This window comes from Numenius arquata, chromosome 11 (assembly GCF_964106895.1).
Source record: "Numenius arquata chromosome 11, bNumArq3.hap1.1, whole genome shotgun sequence".
NCBI classification, from domain to species: domain Eukaryota; kingdom Metazoa; phylum Chordata; class Aves; order Charadriiformes; family Scolopacidae; genus Numenius; species Numenius arquata.
In genome coordinates, this window is record NC_133586.1 from 15,793,848 (window position 1) to 15,808,129 (window position 14,282).

The window sequence follows — 14,282 nt, forward strand, 5'->3', positions numbered from 1 at the left end:
TATGCCAAGTGAAATATTTGATACCTGTCCTAAACCAAATATTTCTCAAAAGCAACCAGGAGTTACCAGATATCTCAAACCCAAGCTTAGAAGAAACGTGTTGTCGTTGTTTTTGGCTTAATATGGAAATAAAACAACTTTCTTTTACTTGTTCCATTAGTATAAAATGTATAACATCTTACATATTTCTGAGATGATGGCACCATATATTCTGAATTATCAAAGGTTACTATCCATCTTACATTCTCACAGATGGGAAGATATGATTGCTGATGACTTATCTTTTTCAAAGATTTTTAGAACCAATTCTCTAGTTTTGGAACAGAGAAACGCAAGTACACTTATTATGCAAACTGACTGTGATACTACTCTCAAGTATTCTCCACCAAACACTCCGGAAGAATATTTTACACTGAAACCAGCAATAAACAAAATTCATGCCAAGTACTATTTGCACAGTATGATTGCTCCCAAAGTGTAACACCACACAACATCAAATAACTACAGTCCTTCTTTATTTAAACTATTTTCAAAGAAAGGGCATGCCAGAAACCATATGCAAAGTTTAATTTGCATATTGCAGTTTGCACTAAAATGGAATTCAATCTAAAATAGTTGACTTTCCCCTGAAACATTCTTCTAGAACATGGAATTGCTGTAACAAATTAGAGGACAAATTAGTTCTGGCACTCGCTTAAAAAAAGAGAAAAGATGAAAAGCTTGTAAAGTGATGATATGGAGGAAAAAATTACACTACATCGGCCAAAATGAGTTTCCTATCAGCTTTAAAGCTCCTGAAGTTGTATTTCCAGTAGATAAAAATGTTATCACCTTTTTCCAGTGCTGATGTGCTTATTTTCCTATTAAGTTACTCAGTAATTAGAAACAAAGTCTGACACATTGTACTCTGTTTATACAATACATTTGAAACTTCTCCAACAGAAATGAAAATATTCTTTAACTAAAGATAGTAAAGATGCAATAATTCAAAACATTTAAACGAATTTAAAAATTCAAATTGGATTTACAAACAAATGACTGCTCTTAAAGCCCATTTTAATCGACCAAAACAATTTTGTCCCATAATACAACATAGAAAGCCAGCAGATTTTTCTACATTGACCCAATGGGTTTGTTCTTAACCCTCTCTTCACGAAAATTAGTCTTAAAGGTTAGCAGGGAAAAATATGCCCTCTTGCAATATCGTTCAAGGGTGTCATTCAAGTATCACGGAAGTTAGCAGAGAGACCTGTTCCAGTGCTGTAACAACCTGGTAGTATTAAGAGTCCTCCAGGAACTGTAAAAGAGTCCCTTGGGCACACAGGGTAATTCAAGAAAGAAAACGTTTTTATTTTCTGATGGAGATACACAGGTATATATAGTAAGTTCCTCTGAACTACATCAAAAGCAACTGAAACGTATTTGAGAACTACTGATTTTGCACTGAAAATAAACCCCAACAGCTTTGTAGAAAATACTACGTTTAAAGAGAAGCAGAGTGGCAAAGCCAGTCCCAACAGATCTAATTTGCTTTTCTTGTATCCTGTGGTTTTTCAGACGATTACAGGATAAAAATCTGTTTCCTTTATTGCAGATTCAACGCAGTCTTTTAGTAGTTTTTTATCTCTACACTCAAGTTGGTTAGGGCAGAATGATTTTAAGCAAAATCCCTCCTTTGGAGGGAAAGCCGTGAATTTCCCTGCCAGAACAAACGAACACAACTTACCTTAGTGTATTTGATTTCAAGGTTGAGAGTGGGAGAAGGCAGCAGATGCAGAGATGCCATCAGAGCTGCAGGATCTGCCTTCACCTCCCCTGGCATCTCAATTTTACTGGAAGTCATAGTCTTGAGGGGGGGGTTTATAGTACCACCGAGCCCCCCACTCTGACCTGATGTTGTGTTTTGGGTTTGTCCCCCCCCTCCAAAGACCAGCGCTGAAGATGTTGCTCTCCCCTCCTCTGTATATAGGCAGGTGTCAAGCCGGGTCTCTTCTTATTGGACATGGGGGCAGAGGCAGGGGGGCAGGTCCGTCCTACCTAGGGCGATAGCGGCACAGCGCAGCCTCCGCCGGGCCCCCCCCGGCCCCCGCGGCCGCCGGGGTTTCCCCTGCCACCCCGCTGGGGGACGGAGCTCCCGGCCGCGGGTCGCTGCCTCCCGCCTGCGGAGCGGGACTGGGGAACCCGGTCGGCGCCGGCGGGGGAGCGGGGGTCACCGAAACTGTCGTGTGTGTGTGTCCCCCTCGCCTCCCCCGTGCCGGGCGGGGGCCGGCGGGGCGGCGCCGCGTCCGGGAGAAGCCAGCCCCGGCCCCGGGCCATCCCGGGGGGAGCCCTGGCAGCCCCGAGGGGAGGCACTGGCGGGACAGGGCTACCCAGGGGACGGCGGCATTGCCTCACAGGGCGGCCGCCGGGACGCGGGCGGCCCCTCGGGGGTCGCAGGCCGAGGCGCGGTGAGGCCGGGGGAAGCCTCCGGCTCGGAGCACTCTCTCTGTCCCCGCTCCCCGGCCATCCCTCGCCGCCTGCTCCGCACCTGGCGGCTGCGCTGCCGCCGCCCGCCCCCGCAGCCACCGGGCGCTCTGCGTAGGGCCCGTCCCCGCTGCTCCCCGCACCGCCGCGCTTTTACTGTTTTGCGGCAACTGACATGGCAGTGGCTGCGAGACCCTGGCGACAGTGACGGACGCCCGGACACCCCCTCCCGGCCCCGACCCTACCTGCCGCTGCCGCGGCGCCATCCCCGTCCGCCTGCTGCCCCCTGCCGGCCGCGCCCCGCCCCGCACCTTCGACGTCCCACAGCGTCTGCCCCGCCACAGGCCCGCCCGCGGCCGCGCACAGGGCTCCGGGCTGGTCCCTTCCTCCCGCGGCTGCTGGGCTCGGTCTCCGTTTGACGCCGAAGCCCCCGCTCTCAGCCGGACTGGCCTCGGTGGAAGAGCGCTGTTCGCCTTCCCTCGCTGCCCCTTGCAAGGTCCCGCAATTACTCCCCTCTCCCTTCGGCTGGGGGCCCTGCGGTCCCTGCCTTTCATAGGATTGTCTGGGTTGGAAGGGACCTTTCAGATCATCGAGTCCAACCATCAGCCTAACACAGCCAAAACCACCACTAAACCACATCCCTCAGCGCCACGTCTACATGTCATTTTAATACCTCCAGGAATGATGATTCCACCACTTCCCTGGGCAGCCTGTTCCAGTGCTTGACAACCCTTTTGGTGAAGAAGTTTTTCCTAATATCCAAGCTAAACCTCCCCCAGCGCAACTTGAGGCCATTTCCTTTTGTCCTGTTGCTTGTTACTTGAGAGAAGAGACCAACCCCATCTCGCTACACCCTCCTTTCAGATAGCTGTAGGGAGCAATAAGGTCTCCCCTCGGCCTCATTTTCTCCAGGCTGAAGAACCCTAGCTGCCTCAGCCGCTCCTCATAAGACTTGTTCTCCAGACCCCTCACCGGCTTTGTTGCCCTTCTCTGGACTCGCTCCAGCACCTCAATGTCTTTCCTGTAGCAAGGGGCCCAAAACTGGACACAGTATCTGAGGTGGGGCCTCACCAGTGCTCAGTACACGGGGATGATCACTGCCCTAGTCCTGCTGGCCACACTATTCCTGATACAGGCCAGGATGCTGTTGGCCTTCTTGGCCACCTGGGCACACTGCTGGCTCATATTCAGCCAGCTGTCAACCAACACCCTCAGGTCCTTTTCTGCCAGAAAGCTCTCCAGCCACTCTTCCCCAGGCCTGTAGCGCTGCATGGGGTTGTTGTCACCCAACACACATGGGGTCATTCCTCCTTCCTTGAAAACAGTCTCCCATCTCCAGCACTGGCAGCACAGCCCTCACTAACAGGGCACAGCCATGGACAGGGACAGCCTGTGTAGGAAGCCCAGAGGCTTGGCACCCAAGCAGCGAGGGCACCCAGGTGCACCTCTGTTTCCAAATTCCTCTCAGGAAAGAAAGCAACCAGGAGGAGCAGGTCCTCGCTGCCAGGGTGAGTCCCTCAGCCCAGCTGTGGCCTTCTCTTTTCTTGAAAGTGCTTTGCAAAAGGAAGAGGCCTAAAGAGCAGAATAATTTGTTCAAGCAACAACCACCTGTTCACAGCAATTATTTTTGGGGGACCTCTCTTTGTGGGAGGTCACATCATGCAAGAGGTTGGGCATGCCATAAAGTGGGAAGTCAGCAGCCAAAGAGCGCCCAATGCCACTGCTCCCAGTCTGAAACTCATCGCAAGCAGCCCATGTGCAGTGGACATCTGTCCTAGCTTGCTGGATGAAACAGCAGATGGCTTGAGCTTGTGCCCTGACTGGGCTGATGGACATCAGAAATCTATGGTTAAAGCCCTGCACTCTCTCTGGTCAAAACTTCTAGACAGAAAACCTATGAAGCCCAGACCATTTTTGTTACTTTCAACAAAATCAATAAAGTTCTACTTACTGATACAAACACTCCCAACATTTTGAAACCGATCAGATGTCATGTTTTGAAGTTATCACATTGCAGATGGATAAACAGAGAAGGGACACCAAAGCCTACAGCTGTCAAAAGCTGGCAAAACAAAGCAGCAAGAAATATACTGTGTGACCTTTTTATTGACCTAGTCAAGAATAAACAACGGGATCTGGCCATGTTTTGATTTTGTTACATTATCCACTTGTTGATTCCATAGATACTCCTTGCTCTGTGTTTTACAAGTTCACAGACAATTGAAAAGACTGTCCCAGTGTTCTCTTAGTGTTTGTGCGGGAGCGTGGGACAAAGGTTGCTTCTGCACAGACAGGCAGCACAAGATACAGAGTGCCATTTAAGTCATTTCAGCGTTAACATGCATATTGCTGTAAATTTCCAGCTCAATAATGAAGAAGGAGACTGCAGGCTTTGCTTTTTCTCATTTTTCATCTTTTTTTTTCCCCCTCGACAGAGGAAATGGATCCATAATACTGTACTGTAATGTGACATGCAGAGCTGTCAAACTGTGACACTTGGGATGAGTGAGACTTTTAAACGTCAGAAATATAATTTTTAATGGCACACTGGCAACACAGAGCTAACACTTCATCACAAGGATGACACCTTCTAAAAGCTGCTTTAAAATAAATCAGAGTGGGGATGTGCTCCTTCAAAAGGGGACTGCATTTAAACAAGTTTCAGGAATGAGGAAACCGTATAAGAGTTTCACTATTAAATCAAGTCAATAAAGTTCAGGAGATTTTGGTGAGAAGGGATTCCAGTGCATGTGGAGACGCAATTCAAACCCACAAAATCCGGAGCTGCTTAAGAGACCTCCATCAACTACTTGTCATACAAACCACATTCCTCTTACATCTAAAAGCAATTCAGTTTGCAAAAGCTCTCGGAGCTGACCACCTCTAGACTAACTGCTCCTACACCTCTCTGGCGCACCCCAAGCAGAGAACAGCACTGCATTTACCATGCTGCAGGCTCCCGGTCTTCAGCTAGCTTCAGAGGGCTCCCCAGAATATCATGGTGGACGTGTGCCGTTGCTCTTCCCAATAGCAAGTGACCAGCTGCAGCTCCTCTTCTGCCACCTGGAAAGACAACAACATAGGCCTCAGCGCCAGCACCACAAGTGGGGTCTCATCAAGTACAACAGTAGTTTCACCAATCAGAATTAGGAACAAGGTCTGTAAGGGGATGTTGGACACACTGATGGATCCAGCGTGGTGACCTGCTTCAGTGGTTCAGCACAACACTGCCCACTTTATTAGAGCAAATTGAGTCACGGCTTCAAATTGCACAAGTGAATTTTTAATATTTAATGCTGTTTCTTTGTGGAAGGGATTACTACCCTTATTGTCTTGGACATTAGGACAATAACTACATAGGACACAACAAAAATGAATACAGAACTAAATTATTTGTGAAAGAAAAAAGTGAGTTCCATAGTCACCAAGTAGAGAAAGAAGAGAAACAACACTCCAGGTTCAGCCCCGAATTCTGCCGTTCCTAAACACCTACGCAGGGGAGAGAAACCACTTAGTCTTACTGCAGTCCTGTAGTTTCTAGTTTTGGGTTTTTTGTGAATTGGCAGTACTAAATCAACCAGCAATTAAGTCAGACTGGCTTATTTTCTCTCACATGAATGGGTTTTAATTAAACTCCTACTTAGACAGCAAATCAGGAAACAAATATGTTCTGTTTCAGATCGTAATGACAGAGATATTACTGTCTTCACACTTTGTGAAGAAATGGCTGTCAAAAAAACGAAGAACAACTAAGTGACTCTGTTTCTTATTTCAGTGTTAGAATTTAGGCTTGTATATAGCCAAGATCAAAATAATTCCTGAAGAGTTTTATTTTTTAATTTAGATCTATCTAAAGAAGAAGAAATTTGAAGAAATACCTTTGTTTCATTTACAAGTTTCAATTTCTTCATCCATCCCCAGCAACTGGCAGTATTTGTGGACAAGGACATAGACCTTGCTTATACAAGGTCTTTCCATCTTCCTGATGGAAACAGGAGCTTTGGTAGCCAGAGAGGGTGCAAAAGCCAGAGTTGTGATGTTGAAGACAATACAGATGTAATCAAGGCATTCCTGGGTTGCTCAGGCAGAGTACTGGTATTTTTTCTGCTCTATGTTACTGTTGTCCCCATTGCCTAAAGGAAGTCATGAAACTAGAGGATTGGGTGAAACTTTGTATCTCGAATACCTCTTTTGGGCAGAGCAGGTGTACCAAAGCATATACTGACACATCACTGAAATGGACAGTGGCTACAGCAACACAGAGCTCTTCATTCTTACTACTTCCAACCCGTGACTATTTCTTCTGCTCCTTGGTGAGCTCCAGACTCTAAGCACTGTCACACACGCAAAGGAACTGACTCATATTCTGTCAGACACTTCCAGTGATTCATTTCAAGATCAGCTTCAAAACCTGCCCCAAAATTATTTCAGTCTGACCTTTGTGTTCTTTCTATGTATATATCTCTCAGCTGTCCCACTACCATTTAGCAAGGACGTCCATGGTTCCTCATACAAATTCAGCGCCGATTGAGAGAGCCTACTGCTCTGTACTCTTTGCCTCCTGCCTCAGCAAATGGCCCTCCCTATTATGTGCTTTAGAAATCACTTTTGGAAGAAAAATAGGGACTGAAAAGAAACTTCCACTAAGTTATTTTTCAGATTTGCACTTAAGAAATCTGAACTTCATTTTCCGACATCCATACAGTAAAAGCTTCAGCCTCAGGTGTCTTATTTTAATTGCCTGCTATTTTCATTATTGACCATGATGGCAGCAAATGCTCTTCAGGAGATACTTGTATTTTAATTTATCTGCAAACATAAATCACACATTATAGCACTTTTTCCCTCTAGGTTAATTGAATCAATTCTCTAAATGTCTCTAAGTCTGATCATTTGAAAGAGGCTCACTCTTTGAAACCTCTTAAGAATTACGGCTCTTGAATTGTGTGCAGGATGGTATCGGTCCTTGCTCCAGACAAAGATGTTTTATACATATAAGGTAAAAATACTGGTATACATCTAAGCAGTATTATCTGTAAAGCAACACCCACAATACTATGATGATCCTATAAAATATTATTTCTGAAATTTTTCAAATATCCCAGTGGATTAATTGTCTTTAAATTATAAATCTTATAATACTTGCTTAAGAATGAGTCTGGATATATTTTATGTTCTATAGAAACAAAAGAAAATCTATTTTTATTTTCCTTATTTCTACATTAACATAAAAAATAAAATAAATGCTGATATCAGGAACAACCAATTTTATTACTGAAAATCCAGGAATGGCTAATGAAGAAAACTTGATTTAACATCATTTTTACTAAAAACGAGTCAAACGTATCAGTTTTCTTACCTGTGATATTGGCCATTTTATACTCAGCTGAACTGTAAATTGCTGCTGTGGTAAATTCAGTCCTAAATTGAAATTCGAGTTTAAGGATTTAAGTAAGCCACAAATAATTCGGTGGTGGTGAAAAACCAGAATATGCTTAGAAAGACTGTCAGTGTTTGACTCACTTATAACTGGGTCAGTTTCAAAACTGAGTATCATAGTTGAAGGTGACAGCTGAAATGTAAGATGTCCCTCACTAGACTCTTGTGCAGAAGGGTGGGTTTGCCAGGTACGGAGTGAGCCCAAGGTACCACTCGCACAGTCTGAAGACTCCCTGAGACCATCCAGCTCACCATTGCTTCTCAGCTGGTCACCACCCCGTGCACAGCAACACACACCAACACGTAGCCACAGGGGGGGTTGCCCAGTCTCTGCAAAATAGCACCCATCTTCTCCCACAGAGCATGAAAGGCAGCAAGTGGCAGTGCCTCGGGAGAGTGCAGGAAAGAACACATGCCATTAACTCTGAAGTTATAGACAACATTCTATTGGTTGTAGGGATTCTGTTTGAATTTAAATATATAAAGAACTTTTCTATTTCTAATTTCTCTTCAATTTACCTGTTTGAATTTATTATTTTTAAAACACATCAAGCCTCAAATGGATTGACCTTCTGCTAATGTATCTCACCTAATGAATAAGATGCAATTAACTAATTCATATTGGAATACTGCACTTTCCAGATCACATTTATCATCACTAAATGTGTGATCTAGTTTGCAAGTTTAAATTTTTTATTATTACCCTTTAAACTAAAGAAATAAGTCTTATATTTAATTACCTGAACTTACATATTCAATTAATAGCTTCATTACCTTAATGAATATAGATACTGCAGAGAAGTAACAAAAGATTGCTGCCTGGGTCTACTCCTAAGTACACGCTTAGAACTATTTTTTTCTATTAAAAAAAATCTTCATTGGGGAGTTCCAAGGGAACTGGGCCTGGCAATCCAATTTTCTTTTACTGGGGTCTGAGATAAATTTATCATCTATATTGTTAACATTTAATATGTAAAAGGAATCCCAGAAGCAAAGCCTACGTTTCTGGAAAGACAGAGGATTTAAACATTCAAATGTGATTAATTCTGAATAAAAAGGAATTTTTTAAAACCAGGCAGAGTGGCACCTCACCTACTAAAGGACAAGGGATGAGTGTTTGGAGCATGGAGGCAAACCAAACGAACTCTCTTGTGGGAGAGAGGGAACAAAGCACCAGAAACAGCAGCTCTTAAAGAAAAAGATTCTCCAACAGAGATTAAAAACGTGGATGGCATCCTTGGGGGCCCATGTCGAGTGGGCAACATCTGAAGGGAGGTGGGTTGGCGAGTCAAATGCCGGAAACACCGTCACTTTCCTGATAGTAATTAGGCATCAGAACCATTAAGTCCTATTTAGCTACATCTATTTGTCTGCCAAATGCGCTACTCAGCCTTTGTGTGTCAGTGGAGTCAAATCTGTCATTATCTTTGGCTTTCATGTTAAATCACTTTTATTAAGCTCAGATCTCCCTGTTCTTCACAACCCTATAGGTAGCCATAACAAGTCTCAGGGTGTCTATTCCTATAGGGAATCTGTGCCTTGTAGAAAGAGGAAAGGTTTTGACAACGTATCAAGAAAACATAGGGCTTAGATCCCTGCAAAGCCCATTGGATATACTTTGAGGTTTTCTTCATGCTGCAGGGATATATTTACCAAGATATCTTTTGCTTTTAATAGCAAAGCTGAATTTAAAATGTTTATCTCCATTTTGAGGGTTTTTTATAAAGAATTCAGAAAAGGAAGGAATTATTTTGAAAAGAACATGCTGTTAAAAATCTTCCCTTACACTTACTTCTCATGTATTACACTAAACATTCAAGAAAAGGGAATATGCAGAAAAAATGAGCGGGGAATTGGCTGCAACAAAGCATTTATCTGTACTAAATTGATCTATTCCTTAAAAGCAAAATTCTTCTTGCACTGAAAAAGTCTTTTTTCCGGATACATTCAGAAAGTAAGACCTGCCCATACTGTAACCTATCAGATAAGCTTATACTGGAGTGGTGTCTGGCACGTTTGGAAGGAAGCGCAGCCCCACACAGCAGACAGTACTGGTGCATGTAACCATCTGTGTGACATTTCCCTAACGCTTGCACATTTTGCCAGCACTGACAGTGCTGTCACAGAGCCCTTTGGTGTGAAATGTTCTCTGTGCCCCACTATGCCAGCGTGGCTATTGCAGAGATTAAACCTCCTTGGAAGATCTTGGGGCCTGTGTTATACACAGACATGTCTGTACAACAGATTTTAAGATTTAGCATCATCAATTATATAACTATATGTAATACATACATGGGTAGTACCATCAGTTATGCACTGAGGCCTGATGGTGTGCCCAGCCAAGCAAGAACAAAGAAAAGTTTTAAGTCCTGCTTTTGAGAAAGTTCAGTTTAATTTTCCCTGAAATCAGTGTCAGCAACAGTGGACTTCGACATGCTTTGAATGGGACCTTAAAGATAACTTCCGAAAAGCTTGAAATACACATATGTGATGTGGTTTTGATGTCATATTCACGATTGTGATTGAAAAGCTTTATCTGGACACTGAGATCACAGAAACAGAGAAGAAAGAACAAAGAAATTCTCAAGGAGTTATGTTGTGTGCCCTGTCCCTCCTGCAAGGTGGGCTCTGCTAGACCTGAGCTGCACAGTGCAGATGTTTGCCCCTGTAAGCACTTTTCACCAGACTACAACAGAGACAGAGGGATGACCAGAAAACACAAGAACTAGAGAAATAGGGGGGTTATGTACTCAAAAAGCTTAGAATGCTGAATTACAGTGTGTTCAGGTTTTCCTCACCTGAATTTTTTTTCTTTGAGTTCCCCAGCAGCAGGATCAATCCATAAAACAGAGACTGTCCTTTAGGACCACGCAGCAGTTTCTGTATGAAAACAGAAATATAAATTAGGCAAAGGAATTTGACCAGGGACATGAATTATAGTAGAAATACACATTCAGACTTCGTCTAATGCAACTAAAATCAGCAGAATTAGACTTAAAAATAATTTGGCCCATATTATTACAATACAAAAAAATATATGGTGTATTTATAGCCTTGGTCTCTCCAGCTGTGTTGGTTTAGGTTTTATTACATCAGTAATAACAATTTATGTGATACTCTGAATAATGTGCTATTAAAAATTCAGTACAGTATATACTGTTACCCATGGGATTTAAACTGTGGGAGCTATGTGTATTATTCTCTACTTTGCTATTTCTATAGAAGTGAAGTTTATTATAAAAATGGCTAGGCTATATACCCTGTGTGAATTCCTGCTCTGCTTGAATCCAGGCAAAGAGAGAAATAGTTCTGTTCAGACTGCCTTGGGGTAAGGGTCCCAAGGGTCTTAGTCTTGCAATCTAAGATTACACTGATCACACATTCAAGCATGAACAATAATATCAATGTGCTTTTTGATGCCTTTAAAGAATGCCAATAGATTTGAGAGGCATAACCTCCCTTAGCAGAATCCATTTGATGCTTCTACAGAGAATCAGCTTTATCTGTGTGTCTATTGATTTTATTCTTTACAACAGTTCATCTAATTTTCCTGGCATAGAAGTCACATTGACAGTTTTGTAGTTCCTGTGAGCACCCCTGGAGGACTCTTTTGAAAGACCAGTGGTTCAGTGGTACATTTCCTGTGTTCTGTTTTGCTGTCATTAGGATCAGGTTCAGCAAAAAACAACCCGCTGGCACTAACACTTCAGTAGCTGAATCCCTTGGTGGAAACACCGCACAGCTCCAGCAATTAGTTACTGTTTAAGTTATCAATTTCTCTTGAAGTCCTTCCTACTGACAATTCATTTGAGGACAGTTCCTCACGCTCAGCCCACCTAATGTTTGCTTCTTTAGCAAGGCAAAGAATGTTTTCAGCTTCTTAGCTGCGGAGTTAGCCACCTGAATGCTGCTTCTACATTTTCATCCTCTATAGCTTTACTTACTGCCTTGCAGGACTCCTCTGTTGATGGAATTTGAAAAAGTTTATATTATTACTTCCACATTCTTTGCAAAATCTTACGATCTTTTTGGTCACCTGTGTTGTGGTTCTACATTTAATATGACAGAGTTTATGCTCTTTCTATGCTCCTTGCTTATATATTTTTGAAGGTGTGTATATATTTTGACTTCCATTTTTGAAGGATGCATGCATTTTCTTCCCTCAGATGCCACAGCTGTTGATATTTGTGGATGGCACTGCCAGTATCCTTGCCATTATGACTCTGGGAGCAGGGCCCAGGTGAGGGAGATTAGTAGAAAACAGTAATCACAGTGGATCTGCTTTCCATTGTTCAGCCATGTGGTCCATTGCATGTGACTAGGAGGCAGTAATAGAGAGCATGGATCACGTGGGTTAGTAATTAAGGCCAAAGCTTTCATGGTGTTTATTTTTATATTTTACTTGTCTTTCTTGTTATGCTACATACATATTTGTTAGATTTGGGAAATATCTTTCTGAATACTTAAAAACAAAAAAAGAAGAAACTTAATCCAAAGTTTTGGAATGGTTCCAAAGTGTAGCAGTGATTTTAAATTGCCAATTGTCAAAAGCTGTAAGGATTTACCAAGGAAGCAAACATCCCCTATGTACTCTGTTCTTCTATACTTTGTTAGAGCATCTGCTTGAATCTGGTTATGGAGCTGAGGAGGATCTTTTGTCTAACTTAGCATCACAGTTCTTATTAATGAAGTTAAATCATCTGATTTCTATAAAGTATTGAAGACAATCTGAGGAAAGCAAATGTAAAATATACATATTTATGTCAGTTCTCCACCTTGTAAAGAGAGAAAATGATTATAAGGAAGGCAATAGGATCTAGACAAATGAGTAGGGATTTCTGTCTCTGACGCATTATTGCCTTATTGTTAGTTGAAAAATAGCATTAATGCCTTCACACCTGTTATAAGACTAAACTAAGAGGTGTCTGCATACTACTTTGTGAGGGAGACCTGCATCTGCGTAAGATAAAGAACCATGATGGACAATCAACTAAAAATTGCTTCCATAAATGTATTCATTTAGTTCTCATCTTCCTGGAAGAGAGGAAGTGGTTTATCTCATTCCTGCTGTAATGAATGGCCTCCCTACCATCCTCCCTCAGTTCTAGTGTATACATAATTCTGAAAGACTTCTCTCACAGACATAACAAACATATACTTTAACACGCTGTGATAATTAAGGTCCTGAATAATATCTTTGTTTTGCAGTAGTGTAGGGTAAAGCTTTTCAAACTGCAGTACACAGGCTATTTTCAGGGGCTTCCCAGAGGCATCTCCCAGCTGGCTGTGCAAGTGGGGACCTGTTGCACTCCTACAGAGCGCGCTGCTGCTGCTGCATAGATCCTCACCCTGGCTTGTGCAGCACCAGTGCAGATGCAGTCATCTCATCATTCATCACCTCTGTGGCTTTCCAAATGCCACCATTTTCTGAATCAGCTAAAGGCAGAGTGGTACTTGAATGCAGAGGTAGAGAAAGGTGAGTAAAAGGACATGAAAAAGCAGTTAAGGATTAAAATTGGGCGGTGAGGGTGAACTGGGTGATTAAGGGATGAAATGGTGGTGGGCAAGGTGGCTACAGCTGCAGGGAACACAGGTCAGGTCCTAGCCTGAGGCAAGGAAGAGCACTGATGGGATAACAGAAGTAGCCCATTTGCCCAATCCCAGAAAGCTCTGCCCTATTCACAGCAGGCAGCAGTATTGACAAACCTAAACATATTTACCACCAACGTGAAAAAGGTTTAGGACAGATACAAATCGAGGCATTGAGCATCTACAACACATGCCAACATAATCTACCAGAACTGGGCCAAGGTTTTGGTGTCAAGTCAAATGGCAGAAAATACTTGTAAATCAACAAAACAACGTGTTAGTCAAGTCAGTATAACATCTGATAAAACCATTCAAGACACTTAAGAGATGACGAGTACAATATTTTTCTCTAGAAGGCCCAATTCTTTGACTTATTCAGCAACTTCATGTCCTAAGCCCAAAGAAAATAATATTATAATGATTCATATTGTACAACCTATGCACTTTCAAGCTAAATATATTGGAGACATATAGTGACTCAGTGCCTCACTTGCCTATACTGCGTTATAGGGAGCCACTGGAACGAAGCAGATTTCATTAAATATTCCTAATTTATTCTGCCTCATTGCTCTTTTGTAAACCGGGTGGGTCACTAGAGAGCAAGGCATTTAGTCCAAATAGAGTATTGTGAGTGAATATACAAATTCAACAAGCTACCAAGGTAAGATTCCTCATTAGACACTGCAATCCCTCAGAAGTGACAAAATAGGAGCTTCTGTTTACAGAGCACAGCATTCTCACAAGTGTTCACTCTCTTTTACAACTTCCCCTTGAAAAGTTTTTGGACAGCC

At 42.8% G+C, this 14,282-nt stretch overlaps 1 protein-coding gene across 2 annotated transcripts in view; it reads right to left on the bottom strand.

The window, feature by feature from the left end:
* The window catches only part of ALDH1A2 (aldehyde dehydrogenase 1 family member A2), a 57,725-nt gene extending 55,617 nt beyond the window's left edge, over window positions 1-2,108 (bottom strand). Inside the window, exon 1 of one of the 2 annotated variants that reach the window (XM_074156468.1) lies at window positions 1,727-2,108. In XM_074156468.1, coding sequence (XP_074012569.1) covers window positions 1,727-1,843 — 117 coding nt within the window. In that variant the 5' untranslated portion in view covers window positions 1,844-2,108. The remainder of the gene's footprint in view (window positions 1-1,726) is intronic. The other variant, XM_074156469.1, reaches the window with a different exon arrangement.
* Window positions 2,109-14,282: the final 12,174 nt, after the last annotated feature.